The 21,522-nt window shown below is 34.4% G+C and overlaps 1 protein-coding gene across 1 annotated transcript in view; it reads left to right on the top strand.

The window, feature by feature from the left end:
* LOC111416582 (arrestin 1) overlaps positions 1-21,522 on the top strand; it is a 75,316-nt gene that overhangs the window by 30,912 nt on the left and 22,882 nt on the right. The window contains exon 2 of the mRNA XM_023048639.2: positions 9-247. Coding sequence (XP_022904407.1) covers positions 139-247 — 109 coding nt within the window. The 5' untranslated portion in view covers positions 9-138. The remainder of the gene's footprint in view (positions 1-8; positions 248-21,522) is intronic.

The following is a 21,522-nucleotide window of genomic DNA, read 5'->3' as shown; positions in this document are numbered from 1 at the left end:
CTTAACAGGATCACGAAGAAGCCCTACCTGATGCCGTATATACATAGCGGCTTGTAAGCCGAAATCTGTCAGTACGTGTTTCCGGTCATCGAGGAAATCACCGTCGTTCAGACCAGGACTATCTTTTAAAGAAGAAAAATGGTTAATAATTTTCGAGTTTTTAAGAAGAGCTCTCCAAATGGAAAACTTACATTATATTTGGGCAAAAGAGACTTTGTTGATCACATATCCGGTGTAGAACCAATAGGTAAGTTTTATTTTATTTTTTTATATCCTTATCTATATATCTCGAATTATCCTCTAAGTCGAATAATTTTCGTAAGCTCAAGCTTTTCACTAAGCTTCAAATGTGTTTAAATGTGTTTCTCTAACTCGAATTTTTCATAACTCGAAGTTTTCTTCCGCTCCCTTAGTGATTCGAGTTACGGGAATTTCACTGTGTATATTAATTAAATAATGCACTTTTACGTAAATTAAATTGATCCTACTCAAAGTCTGAAACCCACCTTCCCTGTACAAATACAGTAAAGTAATGTAATACGTTATTATAAATTTATATTATGCAGTATGTTTATATTGTATACATTGTTGTATTTTACGTGAAGATTTGCGACACATTTTATATTTTTCGCTATGCAATTTTGGGTTGATACCTATGCGTTCGCAAATCCTCCTGCAAAGCACATAAATGTGTGACTTCTATAATTTAATTCAGTTGTTATTGACTTAAAATGATGTAGTTTTAAAAAAGTGGTTGTCAACACGTAACAATTAGGAGAATACATTTTTCTATTTCTTATCTTTCGTTTTATACAAGAAGTCTGTACATTAGCAGGAGTTCTGAACTATAAGTTATTTTCTGAAAAGAAAACACATTTTTGTGTGTAACAATTTTTATACAATTACGATATAATATAAACGAAGGAAGAGAATTTACTAGGAGTTAGATATTTTTATGAACTTATCATGGCGACTTAAGGCCATGAGATGTACGGACGAGGCTTATGTCCAACAGTAGACATGAAATTGAAATTGAAAATTAGTCTCTTTTTTCCGATTTACTATTATTTTATCAGATTTGAACCTTGTAAAAGCAAATCGTTTTTCAGCTCCTTTATTACTTGATTTGTTGTGAAAATAAAATGAAATGGATCACAGCGTGATCACGCCGTGTGGCCCTGCCTACTCCTTTGCATAGATTTCTCAGTATTGACATTTATTCTTGTTTTTAGAAGTTTCCTATTTTCATCCAAATTCTCTGGCAGCTTTAATGAAATTTTTGTTTTTTCTCCAAGCACTAAGTTGTTACGATTTATAAACCTTCCACGCTGACTTGGAGATGCCTCGAAATTAACACTTAGTTCTTGGTTACATTTTCTCCGTTTTCAGCTATTAGTATAATAGCCGTTAAATTAATAATAGGCAAGTAAACTTCCTTGCGGATTTCCAGATCCAATTTGAAATAGGGTTGAGTACTTATTATCCTGTCGCACTAAAATGAATCTATTTTTTAAGTATGAGTCCAGAACAATAGACTTGTTATGCGGTAGCTAAAGGCTTGAGAAACATCCAAGAAGACAGCAGTGCAACACTTTTTTATTCTCCAACGTATCTCACACAGTTCTTGCGACCCTATGAATCTCTTTCACAGTGCCATGTTGTGCTCTAAAGCCAAACAGGTAATCTGATATTAACTTCTTCCTGAATAGAGTATCCTGTAGTCTACTCAACAGAACGTCGCATTAGCTGGGTCTTTATTCCCTGGGAAAATAGCCCACTATTACCACAGCGTTGAAGATGTAAAGGATCTCTGTTGATTGGATGGTCCATTTACCGGGGAGCTGACATTGTTTCTTGAATAAGCTCGTGATGAACAACTGCTATTCTAGAATCTACTTTTTCTAGTTAGTTTCTGGTCTAAGTGCCGTCATTATTCCTTATAGCAAAATCTCATTGCTATCTCAACGGTAAATGCCATTATCATCGAACTTTAAAAAGATTGTAGGCTCACAGCAGTGTCGAATAAGTCAAACATTCACCTGGAAGCTCAATTTAATATCTTTATTAAAACTTAAAATGTTAATAAATGAGTTAAATAAACTGATTTTTTATTTCATATTTTCTTCATTGAAAAAATGTGATGCTATTATAAGTAGGTAGGTAAATATGACAGGATAAGCCAGTAGGTAACAAAAAGGTGCGTTTATGTAAAAAAACATTTTAAACCCTTCGGTCGATCTTGGCAAGAAATTTATATGAAAAGTCGATATTAGTCAAAAATTAGTGGACACCTGTACAGGATATACAGAGTGTCTTACGTAACTGGTTCGTAAAAAAAATTTTAAGTTTTCGTACAGTTTTGAATGTTTGGTAGCATTTGTTGTTCATTCAGAACTTTCGATCTAAAGTATTTTCACGATGGCCGCCACTGCCGATCTACCGGAAATAGACCATAACTTTGTTATTTTAATTGGAATCCTATAGTTTTTATTACACCTTTTAATTGTACGTAAAAAATATGTTGACTTTGATAAAAGTTATTGGTACCTAGCGTTTTTCGTTTTCGATTTATTTGGTTTTAAGTTTTTTTTTGGCAAATTTCATCATGCTCTTTAAAACGTCATATCCCAGCCAACGTTTATTCAAAAAAGCTTTAAATTGGCACGATTACTCTTCAGATACTATCAAATAGATTGTGATTTGTTGTATGAGAGTATCTTATACTGCGTGGTCAAAAATTGAATTACTGTTTCTCCATATTCAATGGCGAGAAAGTAGAAAATTTTAAATGGAACACCCCATATTTTTTTAGCCTACTAGAAAGGGAATTTAATTCTCTACAAATTATCTACAAACTCTATACTTATTTATTGTAGTTTCGCTCGTATTGGGAAATTTATTAAAATATGACAACTCATGGTACCAAAATTTCAAATACGAATAATGGAACCTGAAAACTTCTAACGAATCAGTTACGTGAGACACCTGTATATTTCATATTGTTCTGAGTGTCTTCATTTCGGCAGATCTTATTATTTGTTTTGTTTTTGCTGTACCTGCTCATGTCTCCGTAGTATAAATAAGTCTTATACAGGGTGTCTCAGCGAGACCGGCCATTAGACTTTTCTGGGGTTCTGGCCAAACAAAAAGGTTGAGAATTCAAACTTAAGTTTGATAATACTTAAGTTTGAATATTACGTTCTCTTCATCTAAAATATTTTCCGATTTCTAGCACTTCTGGTTATACCGGAAGTCGCCACCTACTTCATTTTTTTAAATGGAACAACCTGTATATTTTTACATATTTGGATTTGTCTGTTTTGAAGGTTTATAAATAACTTTACTTTTTGCAATTTGATTCGGCCGTTCTCGAGTTATTCTATTTTTTCTAGATAAATCTGCTCCAGCGGACATTTGTTCAAAAAATCATAAAACACTCGATTTTTGAGATATCGATTTAGGATTCAGAACATGCTTAAACAACATGATGGAGTATGTTTTGGTGCCGAGAACGGCTGTCTAGATCGTTTGGTCACTTTACTATGACACGTTAACTTTTCGAAATTTGGAAGCACCATAACTTCATTTTATTACTTAGTCGTCTTCGGCGTCTCATTTTACATCTTTTATATTCCATATGTCTTATGCTTAACATTAATAGTTTGAGAAATAATTAGGGTTTTTTTGTAAAATATTCACATATCATATCGATATTAACCTAGTGTGCCATGGAAACCAAATGTTTAATGACTTATTGACGAACGTCAAAGTTTGACTTAGGTTGTTTGATGCTTGTGAGTCTAAAACCAGTTAAAATGGATATTAATAAGGTAAATAATGTTTATACAAATGAAGAAATTGAAGTTCTTAGTAGAACTTGCAGAATGTTTGATGAAAATTATCCACATTTATCTCCGATGACAAAAGGTAAATTTAGAAGAATAGAAGCAAATTTTTTGCATTTTGGACGAATTAATCACGTGTTAAACTGACCAAAAAATGTAGTAGATAATGCAACGGAAGAGGTGAATACCTTGGCTTATTTCGAGCCCAGTCCCAACACCTCAATTCGAGCTGCCAAAGAAGATCTGGGAATCATACTACGAACTTTGTCGCGCTTTTCATGCACAAAAAATAAATTAAGAATTTCTTGATTTGTGTAAATATTACTTTCGTTATTGTTATCGATTTTAACTCTTTTCAGTACTAATATTAAGGGACATAACAGATAATTATTAGCTCACATGCATCAAGTGACGTAAACAAGTGAGTCTTTGACAAGAACTCATTGAGAAGGCTTGTTTTTCATGGCACACTAGACTAAACATCCATATGATATGTGTGCATTTTTCAAAAAATCCTAATTATCTCTCAAACTATTAACATTAGGTATGAGACATATGGGATATAAAAGATGTAGAATGAGACATCGAAGACGACTAAGAAATAAAATATTGGGGGTGCCATTTTAAAAAGTGTAGTTATGGTACTTCAAAATTTTGAAAAGTTAACGTGCCATAGTAAAGTGACCAAACGTTCTAGACAACAGTTCTCGGCACCAAAACATACTCCATCATGTTGCTTAAGCATGTTCTCAATCCTAAATTGATATCCCAAAAATCGAGTCTTCTCTGATTTTTTGAACAAATGTCTGCTGGAGCAGATTTTTCTAGAAAAATTCGAATAACTCGAGAACGGTCGAATCAAATTGCAAAAAGGAAAGTTATTTATAAACCTTCAAAACAGACAAATTCAAATATGTTAAAATATACAGGGTTTAAATACAGCATTTAAAAAAATAAAGTTGGTGGCGACTTCCGGTATAATCGGAAGTGCAAGAAAACTGAAAATATTTTAGACGAAGAGATCGTAATTGATAATACTTAAGTCTGAATTCTCAAATTTTTATTTTCGCCAGAACTCCAGAAACGTCTAATGACCGGTCTCGCTAAGACACCCTGTATATCCAGATATTTTATTTAGATTAGCTTTGATTACTTAATTTTTTCGGTCGATATCAACATATTGAACTCTATAGAAATGGTGGTAAACTTGTATAAAAGTCGTTGTAAATCGTCTTCGCTTCCCAATAATAAAATAGTGTCATTCGCATAGCACAGTATTTTATTTAATACGATTTCGCGTAATTTGTTTCTTGTATTTTATGGACAGCAAAATAAAAAAGGTTGGGAAACGTTGCTTTAAACGATAAGTTTAGAGATCTTATTAAATAAATAAATAAATAATACAATTCTAATTAGGTACCGCAACCCTCAGAGTGTTTAAAGTAGTTAATTTTTTAAAGATTTTTACTTAAGTTTTGATTTTCAATTTAAATCTCTTTTAAGTAGGAAATAAAATTCATTTCCACTTAGACGGCAATTCAATTTTCCAATGAATCGAACTTTTAAGTTATCTATCATATGGGTTTTGAGAAAGCTTAAAGTTAATCTGGCACGGAGCACCCTCTCTCGAGAATATGCATTTCTTGCCAACTTTTATGTCTTTCTCTGTAATCAATAGTTATTGTTACAAATTACTTGAAGTCAATTTCTCGCATTACTGTTTCAACAAAGGAAACTTCCACGTAAAAATTATAATCCTATCAAGTACTAAATTAATGAGTTTATTAAATTAATTTAGATATAATACATTTATCTGAAATGATCAAATTGAATATTTCTTATCATCTAACTTAATATTATTTGATAATATCTAAAAAGTACTTAAATTTATCATAAAAAAGAAGGGTTTAAAGCAGGTATTAATTTTAGCATCGAAATCGGATTTTATAAATCTTCTTAACGTTTTTAATAAGCCGATTAAAACTGGTTGTTTTAGGTAGTCGTTAATTATTGATTAACATTCAAATAAAACTTGAAATCGCATTATTCTTAACATTAATTAGCTTTAGTTATTGTGTTTGCTTGAAAATGTATGTTTTCAAAAAGTATAAAATCGACGGAAATTCCTTTGTCATCTAATCTAAAGATAATTGTAGACAAAGGTTTCGTTTTAAAAAGTTTTTCAAAGAATAATTTAGTTTTCTTAAAGTAAAAATACTTTAAAACCTCTTCTTAAGAACCTCTTTGTTTTGCAAAACCTATCCGCTTTTATATTTTTATACCTGCGTTATCTGACGACACGTTTACCTTGTCTTGTCGTGTCGTCTTCGGAAAGCAGTCCGTTTTATTTCGAAATGAAACGTTTTGTGTGGCGGATAGCTTCGACATTGATTGTGCAACCTTTTAGCATTAGTAGTTTTCTTTTAGTATTTTTTTTTTTATTTATTTTCCACTTACAAGTTATTGTTAAACTATAAAACGTCGAGACCTTGATGTGCCGCACAGACGATTTTTCTGCAAATCTATGACCGCAAAATATTTTTGATTGAGGACTCTAACCGGACTTACGTAAATGCTTGCGGTTTATAAAAAGTAATAACAATAATTGCAGTTTATGCAAATTGCTATCTTTTTTTTTATTAATTTTTCATTATTCAAACAAACCGGATATTTAAAGAAAATTTTCTTTCTGAAATTGTTAAATAACATCGTAAATACAAAATTGATTTAATAAACGAAAACAGATCAGTTTTATTAGTTTCACTTATCATAATATGAGTTACTTTCCGAAACCCTTTCAGCTTTTACACGAACCGCACCCAGTCGTGAGTTGTTATCAGAGTGCGTTGTTATCTCGTTTAATAAATCAGTTTTTAACAGTTCAAAACAACACGAGTGAAGTAAACCTCCCACGACGCGTTATCGCTAAACCTACAGCGCCAGCCCCAACTAGAAAAAGTTATTATTTTCATTCGCGTTTTTTTAATGGTTGTTTATCAACATTAACGAAAAAGATCCTTTCTAACAAAAGGAAAATTTATAATAGAGAAAGTAAAAGTCGTTATACAATCAACTTTAAATGTCAGAATAAGAATTATTTTATTTATTAAATTAAAAGGAAACTATTTTTAGTTTTAGTTTTAATCACAATTTCTTTTTAGTTAAAATTATCGCGTGCAAGCGATGTAATAACGATGTGTTAACCACGCCAACCAAAAATAAAAACTTTAATAGCCACATGGTTAGTTGTAAAATAAGTGGATTAAGACAAGAAAATCACCTAACCGTAAACTTTTTGACGACGATGTCGTTTCGATGGTATTCTATCTGTTTTCGTTTCTCAATTCGCAGAGAAGACGCGTTCGAATTTGCATTCGATCGGATCGTTTTAAAACGTTTTTAAATCGAAATGAGGAGGTGTACACTTTTTGAACCAGCAGCAACAGAACTTGTACGTGATCGGAGTGCCGAAGAGGCAACGACCGAGCGAGTTAACAAACTGTAAAATTACGATGGTTCGTCTACTTTTTCAACTTAAAAGAGGAAATTTTTGTAATGTGTTCAAATTGAAATTGATTCGAAAGAAAAGATTAGAAAATAAAGCGTATATGAAATTAAAATTGTGGTTGATTTAGAGAAAGGAACACTGTAAAAAAGATTGTTATACAGTATAAATAAATAAGTGATCTTAGAAGAAGATGGAACATGCATTTTTTTTCTTGGTAGATGTAGTTTAACCGTAATTATTATGTTCCGTTTCATGAAACACACCAAAGAAATTAGTGTGAGTAATTTTTAATTTACAAACAGTTGTAAATGCAATAGGATATTCAAATTCAACTACTAGATAAAGATGAATTCATACCCCCATGGGGTCAGACTTTTGGGGGTGGCAATTTTTAATGGTTTGTTGACACGAAATATATGTAGATCGGAGAAAAATATTCTTCCATTTCGAATTGAAATTGGTTTTACATTACATTTCAGTCCCATCTATGCTAGAACCACCTTTTTAACTATAAATACACCATTTAGAGTGAACAATAGATATTTAATATACAGGGTATCTGAATGACTGCAACAAACTTCAAGGGGTACAAATAAGTACAGGTGTCCCAATTTCGATGTCCGCATAGGCTATCTCCGAATCTAAAAGAGATAGAAAAAAAGTAGCTTACATGTCGTGATCTCGTTTTTCGAGAAAATGTTAATGCCGAAAACTCCGAACAGCTATCATCTTTTGTTTTCGCCCTATCGGCAAAAACTGAAAATTTTGCAAAAACGACAATCGCGAATATTTCACTTATTATCAAAGATATGGAGTATTATAAATAAAACATTATATGGGCTACTTTTTACGAAGAATTCAGTGGCGTAGGTAGAATTGTTTGAAGTGTCAGCGAATGGATGTGAAGAGGAGAAGTGCAGAAAAAAGGTTTAGGGAAAATCAAGATGGAGGAATTGGTAAGGAATTTCCTTGGCGAAATGAGTGAATGGAGAAATGAGTGAAGGATTTCATACGACTAGAGGGTTGAGGTAGGATGGTCATTAAATCCGAGATTGCGGCGTATATAGGGCATTTGAAAGAAAGGTTAAAGAGGAGGCAGAACTGGGGAGATGTGGTGGGGCAGAAAAGATACATTCGATGGCATAAAAAGGAGACAGGAATGAGCGGTGCAGAAAATTAGGTAATTTACGTACAATCAAACAAGCAAGAAAATTATTGGGGCAGCTATGGAGCTGGAGGGAAAATATTTGGAAAAGGTGTGTGTAGGAGGAAAATAATGTTAGATGGATTGGCGAGGAGTGTGATAATGTATGGAGCGGAAATATGGGATTGGAAGGATAACAAAAAGGTGGAGAAGATTCTGGAGAGATATTGGAGGGGGTTGTGCTAGGAGACTCCCGGATATACATATAGCGAGAGAGAAATTGAAGCTGGAGAAAATGAGGGAGGAAGCAGGTAGAAGGGTGATAAAGTATGACGATGGGTTGGAAAAGACCAGCGACTTTAGGATTTTAGGAGAGTTGGATGTCAAACTGGCTACAGAAATTTAGGATTGGAAGAAACCAATGATTACGAAGAGACAGAGGGAGTCTTGAGAACCGTTTTAAAATGGAATCCACATGATATGGCAATAGTGCAGAATAAAGCGCATTCATAAACCCGAAATCAAATATATTTTTTTTAAACCCACCCTCTCGTTACCGCGACCTATAAGATCTATTGTAACTTTAGCCCTCCAAAGGTTTAGGGTAAATGTAGGTCCTTAATGAACCTTAGTATTGTCCTGAGGTCTTGAACCTTTATGTCGGTAGGTTACAGGGGAGTTTTACCGAAGATGTTGTGTCTGGCGACGCAATTGCACAGTATATGTTCAGCAGAAGTTTGATCCTCAGCTTGTCCAATGTCTAAGAGGTGGTATTTTAGAGGCGCATGGCCGGTCAGGTAGCCTGAGAGCGTTCTTAGATCCCCTTTGCTGAGGCATAAAACCTCTTTGGTTTTGTTTGCGACGGAGTTATCATACTCTTCGCTTGTCTGTGACCTGGAAGTTCTTTCCTTGGACTTGGAATAAGATAGCCTTACGCTATCTTTGAAACCTCCCAGTTGTTGATTATTTGTTTTAGGTGGCTTTTTTGTAGTCCACAACCACGTTGGGGTCCAATGAAGGGCGTGTTTGCTGCTTCTTTGGCCAGCTTGTCGGCCTTCTCATTGCCCTCAATGTTGCTGTGACCTGGAACCCACCATAGGGTAACATCATTGCCCCTAGCGAGTTCTCTCAGGTTGTTGGTACACTCTCTGATCAGTGCGGAGTCACACGTGTAGGCCTGAATTGCCTTTAAGACGGCCCGACTATCTGTGAAAATGTTTATGGATGCACCTTTTTATCCCTTCTGTAGATTCAAAGCGGTGCAGAAGTTTATAGCAAGAACTTCTGCTTGGAAAATTGTTAAGTACGAGCTGAGGGGCAATTTGATGTGGCTAATAAAATATTGTTTCGAATTAAAATGTCTGGTTGATTTCTTGTTTCAGTAGCAGCCATTTGTATAACTGTTATCGTGTGTTAATTTCCACTTGATACACAATTTGTTTCATATGACCCCATAAGTAGAAATCCAATGGATTAAGGTCGGGGGATCTAAGTGGCCAAGCAAATGGACCATTATTACCAATCCACTTATGTTCACGTATTGTTCAAAAAAATCTGTAATTTACAGCGTTCAAACGTCCATCAAGTACATGCAAACCTAGTAAATTGTTGTTAAATATTCTACCCCAAACGTTGATCCTGAAACGTTGTTGAAATTTCCTTGGTCTAATCGCATGCGGATTTTGTAATGCCCAGATATGTTTATTATGGTAATTATTTATACGATCTCGTGTAAAACACGATTCATCTGTCCAGAGAACATTTGAAATGAAGTCATTATTTTGGGCATGTTACTGCAATAACCATTCACAAAATGCTAACCGTTGCTGATTATCTCCTGGCTGTAGAGCTTGAACGTTCTGTTTACGATACGGATGAAGGACTTGACGGGTCAATACGCGCCATGCAAAATTTTGACTTACATGTATGTTGTATGCTATTCTTCGAGTGCTGATGGAAGAATTATCAATGACAGCATTAATTAGAGCTTCTTCGTCCTCTACATTAACTACATGCGGTCGAATAGGATTACCTGTTTCTCAAAGTGTTCTGAAAGAATCGCTAAAAACTGAATAATATGGCAAATGACACTGTGGAAATCTTTCTTGATGTTCTGGTACTGATTGTCGAGCATTTCAATCGCAAAAACCATACACGAAAATTATATCAGCATACTCTTCAGTGCTTAGCGTAGATTTTGAGTTTCTTCTTGTATGTAATAATTAAATCTTACAGCAAACTGACATATTACAATGAAAACTTTGTTTTTGTTGAATGTTTGATTTTACTGACTATTAATAAATTCGCTGCAGAAAACTTTAAAGTGTTATAATTTCGTAAATAATTGAAATAGGACATATGTTCATTAACATTTTTTTTTGATAATTGGATTAGCTATCATATGTCAAAGTTTAATGGTGAGCTAATAAATCACCCTGTATTTAAAGATTAAAAATGTTTACACTAGTTGTCATAATTTTTGCTCTAGCAGTATATATTATGTGGTTGAAATTATGCCACCACTTACAGAAACACCATATATTTTTATACAGGGTGCGCATTATTTATGGATTATAGTATACAGGATAATTCAAATTCGACCGCCACCATTGCGATCTCAGAAACCATAAGAGATACAGAAATGGTTAAATGGGGGCAAAGTTGCGTATCTTAGAGCTCATCATTTTTCAACTAAGTTTTTGGATCTAGCCGTTTTAGTTTTTAAAACATTGTTTTGCATTCTACGTAAATTAAATGTTTAAATTTAAATTAGTGATATAAAAATTTTTTGATCTATCCGAAAATATTAATCGCTTCAGGTTTGTTTTTCTTGGGAGACACTACGCCGACGTCTCGGTTACCGAGCTCCACTCTATGTCATTGTCAGACAATGTTTGGGACGGAGCAATATTTGCGATGTTGCCGTATTTATACTCTGCAAGCAATCAAAACCGACTAAACGTTTTAAACCCATTTTATTTAAATTTGCTGCATTTAATAAAAAAATTTAACTCTTTAAATATGATTTACTTTACATTTCACTACCTGATGATGCATTCCGTTTTTAAAAATGTTTTAAAACGTGATTTTAGAAACGTTACGCTACATTTTTTGAAAAAACTAAATGCATCACTAAAAACTATATAAAAAAATAGAAATTTTGATGTAACAAACATATAAAAATTTTAAACGATGGCTGAATAAAATGGTATTCGTTGTTTTTGCTAATAGGTTATCCTCTTAATGCTATGCGAGTATAGCATGTACCACTACTTCCACATAATCAATGACATCAACTGATATTCTTTATGGACGTTCTTATGAGGTGATAATATTGAAGAGCTTTAGTTTTCTGTGACTTAACCGGAGTCTTTAAAAGATTCAACTGTTCCCTAAATTAGAATAACCTTTTATGTTAAGGATTAACAAAATCGAAAATACTCGTTGATATTTTCATTAGTTTGACGTAAATAAGTAAATACGTCCATCAACATCACCATTGCCTATCTTTTCAGCACACGTTTTAGATTTTAAAGGTTAGTTTTGTTTACGGTTACATTAAAAGACATTCAAAGTCATTTCACTCTAACGCATGTCTACTTATGGGCATAATATCTGTACCATAATAACAGATATCAATTAGTTCGCATTACTCATGGTATGAACTATATGGCACGTTAATCGTGTCGACTTTTGTTGGTGTGCAGAGCCTAGCAATAAAAAATTCATCCTCCTGATCTTTGTTTTCGCTTTTTGAAATTTTTTCCTTTATAATCTTCTGATGTGTCTGTATCATAATCTTTGGATATCATCTGCTATTTCAAAAAGTATGTGATAACGATAAACTCCCGACGTTTCTTCATTAGCATCATCTACGTTTTCTAACAAATGAAATTTCAGGTGCATAATCATCTTATTTAGTCAGATTATAACAAATACTAAACATAAGTACGAAGGCTTTCACGGCCGGTGTGAATTAAACTAAAATTAGAACACTAGAAACTTTCGGGTTTTGCCGTCCGTCTTTTAATAAAAGGTTTGACGTTTCGGATACCATGTTGCAACCTTCTTCAGAAACTGGTTCGAAGTGACGAGATCAAAAATCGGTAACTATATATAAGTCGGAAAAACTAATTAATAATCAGTTAACGCTAATTACAAGCTAATTAGTAACTAATTGCGTCGCGTCCGGTGTGAGGCGGGAAGAGGTCTTCGTGTTCACCACCATCTTCCATGTTTTGCTAAGCTCCCAGCCATCCTCTCTGTTTACGTTATTTTTATGTCGGTGGATCTCTATGGCTTCTCTTGTCAGTCTTTGGTAGTATCTGTTGTCCCTAGCCAGCACCTTTGTTTGTTCGAAGTCTATTCGGTGCCCCTCTGCATGGCAATGTTCCGCAACCGCCGACTGCTGGATCTTCTTCAGCCTTACATCCCACTCATGCTCCTACCCAACATAAGCCTTCCCACAACTACACGATAGTCGGCAGACTCCCGCTCCTTTTAATGGAATTAGTTTGTCCTTGGCTATCGGGAGTGTGTTCCGAATTTTGCTGACCGTGCCGTACCGCACTACGATGTCGTTCTTCTTGAGGTGCCTAGCAATTCGTTGCGTTACATCTGAAACATAGGGAAGACAGATAAATCCAAGTGGTTTTGTACTTACCGTGTCCTCTTTCTGTTTTCGCTGCTTGATGGCCTGGTTGATGTCCCTCGAAGTGTATCCATTCTTCTGCAGCACGCCTCGTAGAAAGTGTTGCTCCTTCTTCAAGTTCTCTCCTTCACATAGTCTCGCTGCTCGCTGAAATAATGTACGGATCACGGACCTCTTCTGTTGGGGATGATGATGTGAACATGCCTGTAAATACCTGTTGGTATGGGTCTTCTTTCGGTATACACCAAGTTCTATATCTCCATTTGTCGTCCTGGTGACCAACACATCTAGGAAAGGTAGTTTTTTGGCAGTTTCTGCTTCCATGGTGAACTTAATCATAGGATGTTGAGAGTTCAAGTGATCCAAGAACTCTTGGAGCCGTTTTTGACCATGTTGCCATATCACAAACGTGTCATCCACATATCGGAGCCATAGTTTTGGTTTCCACTGGTTCTTCTTCAAAGCGTCCTCTTCGAATAATTCCATGTAGAAATTAGCTATAACTGGCGATAGTGGAGATCCCATGGCTGCCCCTTCGAACTGCCCGTAAAATTCTCCTTTCCAGCTGAAATACGTCGACGATAAGCAATACTCCACCAGATCTGGCACATATTCTGGTAAACCCTCCGGAATGAGTTTTCGGCGAAGACCCTCTACAGCATCCTTAACTGGTACCCTAGTAAAAAGGGATTCCACATCGAAACTTACCAACATATCCCCAGCATCCAGCTTTACACCTTTTACCGATTCCACAAAATGTGTAGAATCCCTGACATACGATTCCGTGTTACCTGTAAAGGGAGACAAATACTTTGCAAGATGTTTGACCAGCTGGTATGTCTGATTTGTGAATCTTCGGTAGTCCGTAGATTCTTGGTGGTACCGGCGCCTGCACAAACAAACCTTTCTGCTGTTCTGCTGGGATTCCTGTGGATTTTATCAGTTCCTTCATTTTTCTTACGATTTTGTCTGTGGGGTCCTTCTTGATCTTCCTGTAGGTGGCTGGGTCCAGTAGGTTCATCATTTTGTCGTCGTATTCTTTCCTGTCCATAACAACGGTGGCATTCCCCTTGTCTGCTGGTAACACGACGATTTCTGACTTTTCTTTTATAGATCGGAGTGCCTTCTTTTCACCAACTGTCAAGTTGGATTTTGGTGGCTTTGCTGCAAAACCCGAAAGTTTCTAGTGTTAGTTTTAGTTTTAATTTTAGTTTAAATACTAAATACTTCCTTTGCAATGACTCTTCTTCATCTACTCGGACCCTTTTTATCTGTTCAAATAAACTCAATAGTTACCGAATAAATTAGACAATTTTGAAGATGTTAAACCAATCTGGGTTGATCTTACATGACATTAAATAATCCAAACAACTATGTGTGCATATAAGTTTCCAACACAATATTATTGAAAAAATTTTTAAGATTGAGTGGGGCTTAAGACTTTTTTGTATTCTTAAAATCCACGAATATTTTAAATAAATTTAAATAATCCGATATAAATTTAGAAGTCGGTTCCTTTGATGTTCACGGTCAAGGTTGGAAATTCAGTCTTCAAATGTGTACAAACAACCTGAAAGCTTACTATTTACCGTCTCTCGACTCCAATATTCTTGTTTACAAACAAGTCGAGTACGTGGAGAAGTGACGTCGAAACTCAAATAAATTCTTCACTTGTATACAACGCATCAGTGATACGTATTAACTAAATCAAGATTTCCGTGTTATTCATTAAGATTAATTTCGAGGAAGAAACGAGCATTTCTAATCCACCTTTATGTTAGACCTTTCTTTTATTAATTCCTTACAAACTCATTATGGAGAGCAATATTTTATGTTCATTACAAAAATTTATGTCTCATAAAAGGTGAGCTTTTCTTTTAAATATAGAAAAAAAAATCATAAAAACTTAGATAGCAGTATTTGTTGGAAAATCAATTTTCTTTAATTCCGGAATCGTGACCGACAAACGAGCGGCAATGAAAGGGGAATTATATTTGTCGTAAATAATGCCACAGAAACGTGACAATTACACTAAGGGATGTTTACCATGTCCGTTTGAAACTATTGTTCCCATTTCGGAGGAAATTCCTATCTCTTTCTCTCTCTAGCAGTTCTAGATGGCAGATATTTTCAACAATGTTTAAAACGCATTTGTCCACCGACCGGATGCCGTTATCTAAAATTACGTAATGTGAATATAGCGTCGTAGTTGCAACGTTCTATAAACCTATTTAATTATTAGATTATATAGGAGTCTATTTATTTCTAAATGATTTAGCAGCGTACAAATATTGATTTATTTGCGGGTGCTCTTCGAGAGTAAAATTGAATTTACCACTTAAATTTTCGCCGTGCTGTTCTTGGAGGTGCATTAGAAAGTTGATAAATTTTAAATTGAGGAAGTGCTTCAATTTTAATTTTAAAATAATTTTTTAGTAATAAAAATAGCCTTCATCAAACTATTAGAAACCAGTTTGGTGCACAATTAAATTGTTTATTTTTCGGAGGCATAAGCTCAGTGAACCAGAAAAGTTCACGTAAACAGATGTCGAATTTTAAAATGTTTGGGAATCAGCCCCGTTTATTTACATTAACTGTAGTTCATCAACTAACAGTTTTCATACGTCGCACAGTTTTTGTGTATCTATTATTTTAATTTGGGTATTGTACACCCTAAAAACAACTATAATAAACAAATTTATGAAATGTTTCTATTCAATAACAATGTACTATGACACATATGTATCTGTTATTATTACTATTATTATTCAAAATTGTAATTGAACCTGATAGCTAAGTACCAAATGATAAATTGCTAACACATGCAAACCGTTTTCCGAGCACAATAACGAACGGTAATTGAATCCAGGGCCAAGAACGCGGTTGTATTTCATTTTGAGATTAATTATTGCGAACGAGAATATCATCAAATATCAATCAACGCGTCACATTCCCATAAAATTTATTAGATAAAGATACACTACAAGCGATCATAATTTTAATTTTAGATGTTGTGGTTTTGATTTATTTACAAACGCAAATTGTTATTGTTACTGATATATTGGTTTTCCGTTTTATTAACGTCGAAATTGTTTTATAGTTTTGACGTAAAAAAAATGATTAGATTATAAAAGTAGGCGGAAGTTGTGGATAAAGTATTATTTTACACGCGTATGGTTTTTTTAATGAGGTAAACGATTTAATTAATATTAATCATAATGTTCTAAGTATTAAATTAATTATATGTTGTATAACTAATCATAAAATTATTAGTTTGTATATATAAAAGCAAAATAACTGTATCTTTTCCAGGTAATGTTGTAGTTATAGCCTAGTTATTACTGTTTACTGGGAAGTGGATGTTAAAATTTTCTTGTTGAGGTAATACTGCGAGATGAAATAGGAAAAGCTTCCGCTTTTGAATTGGACTTCTCTTTCTCTTGTCGTTTTAGTCGGAAACGTTAAATCGTATTTCAAAGAAGGCAATTGTATTCACACAATGGGGCGCATTGTTTTCAATCTAACAATTTCATATACAAAAATACATCGTTACAGATATCTAGGACTTTTGTACTAACTTAAAATCTAAAGTTATTTTATTATTGATACCATTATAATTTTTGTTAGTTAAAATTCCATTTTGAAAATTAGTTTTTTTTGTTAAAGTTATTTTCTTTAGATTTACAGTTCGTTTTTAACATTTTGTTCATTATCATATCTTCATGAAAAACACATTTGGCAACATAGTAGGACGAGTTTGTAATTTTGGCATTTTAATATCATTTAAAATAAAACTTGATTGTCAGATTTGTATCTTTTTCATTCCATTGACTCACAGTGAATTTCACATTTAATGAATATGCCGATATGTACATAGTGTATGGTTTCTGTATGGAAGTAGTAACAGATCAACAACAGCATATTGAGTATATACGTTTCCTAAACCGAAGGCAATTCGAACCATTATATTGATAAAATGTAAATAAAACAAATTAATTGTGTTAGGTACATAATTTGTGTGTTGTTATTTTTCAATATGTATTATTTTGACAATAAATAATCATTTATCTGATACTACAATACAGCGAAATGACGAATAAAATGTATAACTAGATTGAAATTCAGAAAAAGTTACGGTACCTACTACACGGTTTTACAATTTTGCCATATATTTACATTTCTTTTAAGATCTTCCTGAAAACATACGAAGCATGATACAACATTTTAACATTTCGATTTTCGAGTCGAACCAAGAATGTCGCTACGTGTACAGGGTGTCCAAATTTCGATGGGTTTGCAGGGTATCTCAGTTATTATGAAACATAGAAAGTTGCGGCATTCGCGAACCTGAGCTACTTTTTTGTGAAACTTACAATGGCGCAAACCAAATTTTCATAACTCTCTTCGTTTTTGATATACATCATATAAATGTTTGAAATTTACGATTTTCAGACACTTTCTGTATCTCGGCTATCCTGAAACTTAATAAAAAAGTAAAAACGGGTTCTAATAGATTTTTTCACGTGGAATACAATGGTGCACGTAGAATTTTTCTAGTCATCACGGTTTTTGAGTTATAAACACAACTCAAACACTGAATACTCAACTTCTAAAATACTTAACTCTTTATAACTCAAAAACCGTGATGACTAGAACAATTCTACGTGCACCATTGGATTCTACGTGAAAAAATCTATTAGAACCCGTTTTTACGTTTCCGGATAGCCGAGATACAGGATGTGTCTGAAAATCGTAAATTTTGAAACACCCTGTATATCAAAAACGAAGAGGGCTATGAAAATTTGGTTTGCACCATTGTAAATTTCACAAAAAAGTAGCTCAGGTTCGTGAAAGCCGCAACTTTCTATCGTTCATAATAGCTGAGATACCCAGCAAACCCATCGAAATTTGGACACCTGTACATTATCCGCCAATTTCTGAACACTCTGTATAAAACACCTTTAAAGTTATAATTGTTTACTTTCGGGTAGTTTTATGCTTTTATGTGTTTACCGAAACTACCTTTTAAAATCTTCTATGATCACAAGTTATTTCGAATTCTGCTCTTGAAACAAAATGACATCAAAAAATACTATCAACTATTGACTGAACTTGAAAAAAAGTAGATTCATCCCTACTTATAACAAGACTAATTTATTTTGATTTAATCATATAAGAGTTTTTATTGTTAACTAAAAGTTTACAATTTTCTGTACAATACATGATAAGCCAAATTTAACTTCCCTTATCACTATCCTCCGTTCCTTCGTCCCAACCACATCCCTCATCCATGACCGGCCTTCTCCCCCCTCTTCCAGAATCTGCCACCGGTTCCTTTCTTCTTTTCTCAACTCACTATTTCCCCTTAACATATGTTCTAGCGTTTGTTATTCATCTCTGCTCCCGAATAACCCGTCCTTTTGTAATATTCCCTCCATATCTAATCTTCCCCTACCTAACCTTCTTCCAACACTCCCCAAGGATCCCGCAGGATGGTCTTCTATCTATCATTTCTTCCGCACCGACATCATTACACTCCTCACCAACCCATCAAACATAATCTTTCTCTTTCTGATGTCCCTTCCAAACACTCTCTTACCTCATCATATTATTTGCCCTCACATGCTCCTCTATCTCTCTCCCCCTCCCATCACCATTCCTCCCTCTTTCTTCTCTACCCTTTGCAGAACCTTATCATCTTTGTCTTTGCTATATTCACCTTCAACCCCTTCTACCTGAAATACCTCTCCAAGTGTCTCAACATCCCTCTTATTTCTGCCGCATCCTTCGCCACAACCACCATGTCATCCGCGAACGCTAGTACATGAATCTTTCTCCCTCCTACCACTACTCCTCCTATTTGCCCCTACTCCAGCATGCCTTCCAAATCCGCCGTATACAGAGCAAAAAGGTTGGGGCTCAGTGAACAACCCTGTTTCAGATCCCTATAGCCGTCGTTTCCCTGTGTATCCCCTTCACCCTCTTCCTCACCTCGGGGCTAGGGCATATAAGTTCCCTTCCTTCTTATCCAACTCTCTATCCACCAGATGTTTTAAGATGTAAACGTTATCGATCGCTCCTCTACCCTTCCTAAACCCTCCCTGTCCATTCGGCAACATCCCCCCTATCTCAATCTGTTCCTACAATATTCCTAGCAGTAACTTCGCTTAAATCCGGTATGAGGAGTTAAGTAGGCTGATTCTCCTATAGCTCTCCTATATTATACCCATCCTCCAACCATTCGGAAACCCTTCCCCTCTCCAAAGATTGTTCAACGTCTCTAACAGCTTCCCTCTCACCTCTCCTATCGCCTCCAACAATGTTTCGTTCTGTACTTCATCGTCCCCCAATGCCTTTCCCCTCCTCAACCTCCTCAAAACTGTTGTCAACTCTTCCTCCGTAATCTCCTCAACCCTCCTCAGTCGCTCCTCCTCCTCGACCGCCTGCCTATCTTCTACTCCTCCCAATCTCTCTATTTTGATTTGATTCTGTACACGTAAAATGGTCAATGATATAAATTCAAATGTTTTTATGTTTTGCAATTGTTTTATGTTTGGAGATGGTGATATAAACTATATCGAAATTCACAGTTAAATATAAGATACTGGTATGCACACGAAATTGTTGTGTCCTTGTTGAAAAATTCAATACATACAATTTGCCAACAAACACCTCTATTAAAAAAAAAACAACTTTTACTACAGATTATGAGATTAATATGAAGCATTTTTTATTCATCGAAACATTTTTGAAGCATACATGGATAAACATTTTTTACAAATCAATAAAGTACAGTGTGATCGAAAAGTCGCGCACCTCAAAATAAATGTTTCAATATAAATAATAGTTTTGTCAAAATATTTCAATTGGCTACTGCAAAATAACATTACGGGTATTTCCAACAACTAACCTAGATGCTATTGTAAGAAAGATTTATCATTCGATGATTGTAGTATTGCGGAGATTTCAACTAGTTTTCTGTGTTGAACAATATTTTTCAAAACATATGTTGTAGACAAATTTCGTAAGAAATATACTGATGTTGCAATGCCTAACAATTCTTAAATATCAAGATTAATCGCCCATTTGGATCAGTGGCCGACGTAAAGAGAACTGAAAGGTTGGCTGTCCTGACTGACGCTAAATTGGATGAACAAAAAGCTTGAGGAGACTTTCAACACATACTCAGAAAGGCCGACATTCGAGATGTGGTGAAAAAATACCTAGATAAACAACGAAAGCAGGTCAAAGTCTTCAAGAACGAAGAAAGGTCCAGATTTCATTCTTTTATCGCTAGAAACAACCTGTCCATCAGAATAGCGTCAAACATCAAGCGGTCCAGGTCGTCAGTCAACCGCGACGACATTACAACATTTTTTTAACAACGCTAACCTTGCCCTTTCTTCAGTGAAAAGTTCAGTGTCCAAGAAGCCCCAACAACAGGGCTGTTCGGACATCACTTTTTTATATATTTTTTGTTGTTTGTGTAAGGTATTTTCAATGTTTTATGAATGCTATATAATCCTGAAGGTTACGTTGGTATGATGAACAAATTTCTGTTGCCCTAACTTTATTTCTTCACTTTTAATCTTGAAAAATGCGCAAAAAACACGTAAAATCCTTATAATGAGAATTTACGATATAAGAGTATAAAAAAGTGTTATTGTTATAATCATAAAAGTTATAAAGTACATGTAGCCATTTATTTTGATGTATGCGACATTTAGATAGCATTATATGTATATAACATACCTTAAAGCGACATTTAATCTTGATGTTGGCTTGAAAATCATTTTCATGTTTATTTGGCTGAGATAAATGTAAAGTTCGTGACAGGTTTTACACAACAATCGATTCGAATAAGTAATAACATTTCTGAATTTTAATTAATTCATTGCTGGTGACTTTTAATCGTTTGAAATGAGTATGTGCAATAACAATATCATGAAAATGTACACCGTCGATATATGTGTAATTTTCTGTTATTATGTTTTGGACATTAATATTGGTATATATCTTTTTTTAGTATATTCTGGTAATTCTAAATATATCTATGTGGTATCCACAGTAAATTCTTTATTTATTTGAAAATTAATTGAAACAATGTAAAGAAGTTATCGATGAAAATTAGGTGTCTGAATATTTTTCAGTAGTTCCATTATCACATCATAATCAAACCAATATTTTTATCGAATAGAGTGGATAATCAATACTATGTTTGAAACATATTATTCGTCATATACTATGACGAATAAAGGCAATATGTTTCAAAATCTACCCGATTTGATTCGCCACGAATAAACTTGCATCTAAAATAGCTGATCATCAATTGAGATATTGAAAGCAAAATACCGAATTACGTGAATCTTCTATA

The sequence above is a fragment of the Onthophagus taurus genome, chromosome 6, assembly GCF_036711975.1.
Source record: "Onthophagus taurus isolate NC chromosome 6, IU_Otau_3.0, whole genome shotgun sequence".
In the NCBI taxonomy this organism is placed as follows: Eukaryota; Metazoa; Arthropoda; class Insecta; order Coleoptera; family Scarabaeidae; genus Onthophagus; species Onthophagus taurus.
Note: the sequence above shows the minus strand (reverse complement) of the source record. Positions and strands in the feature narration are given on the sequence as shown.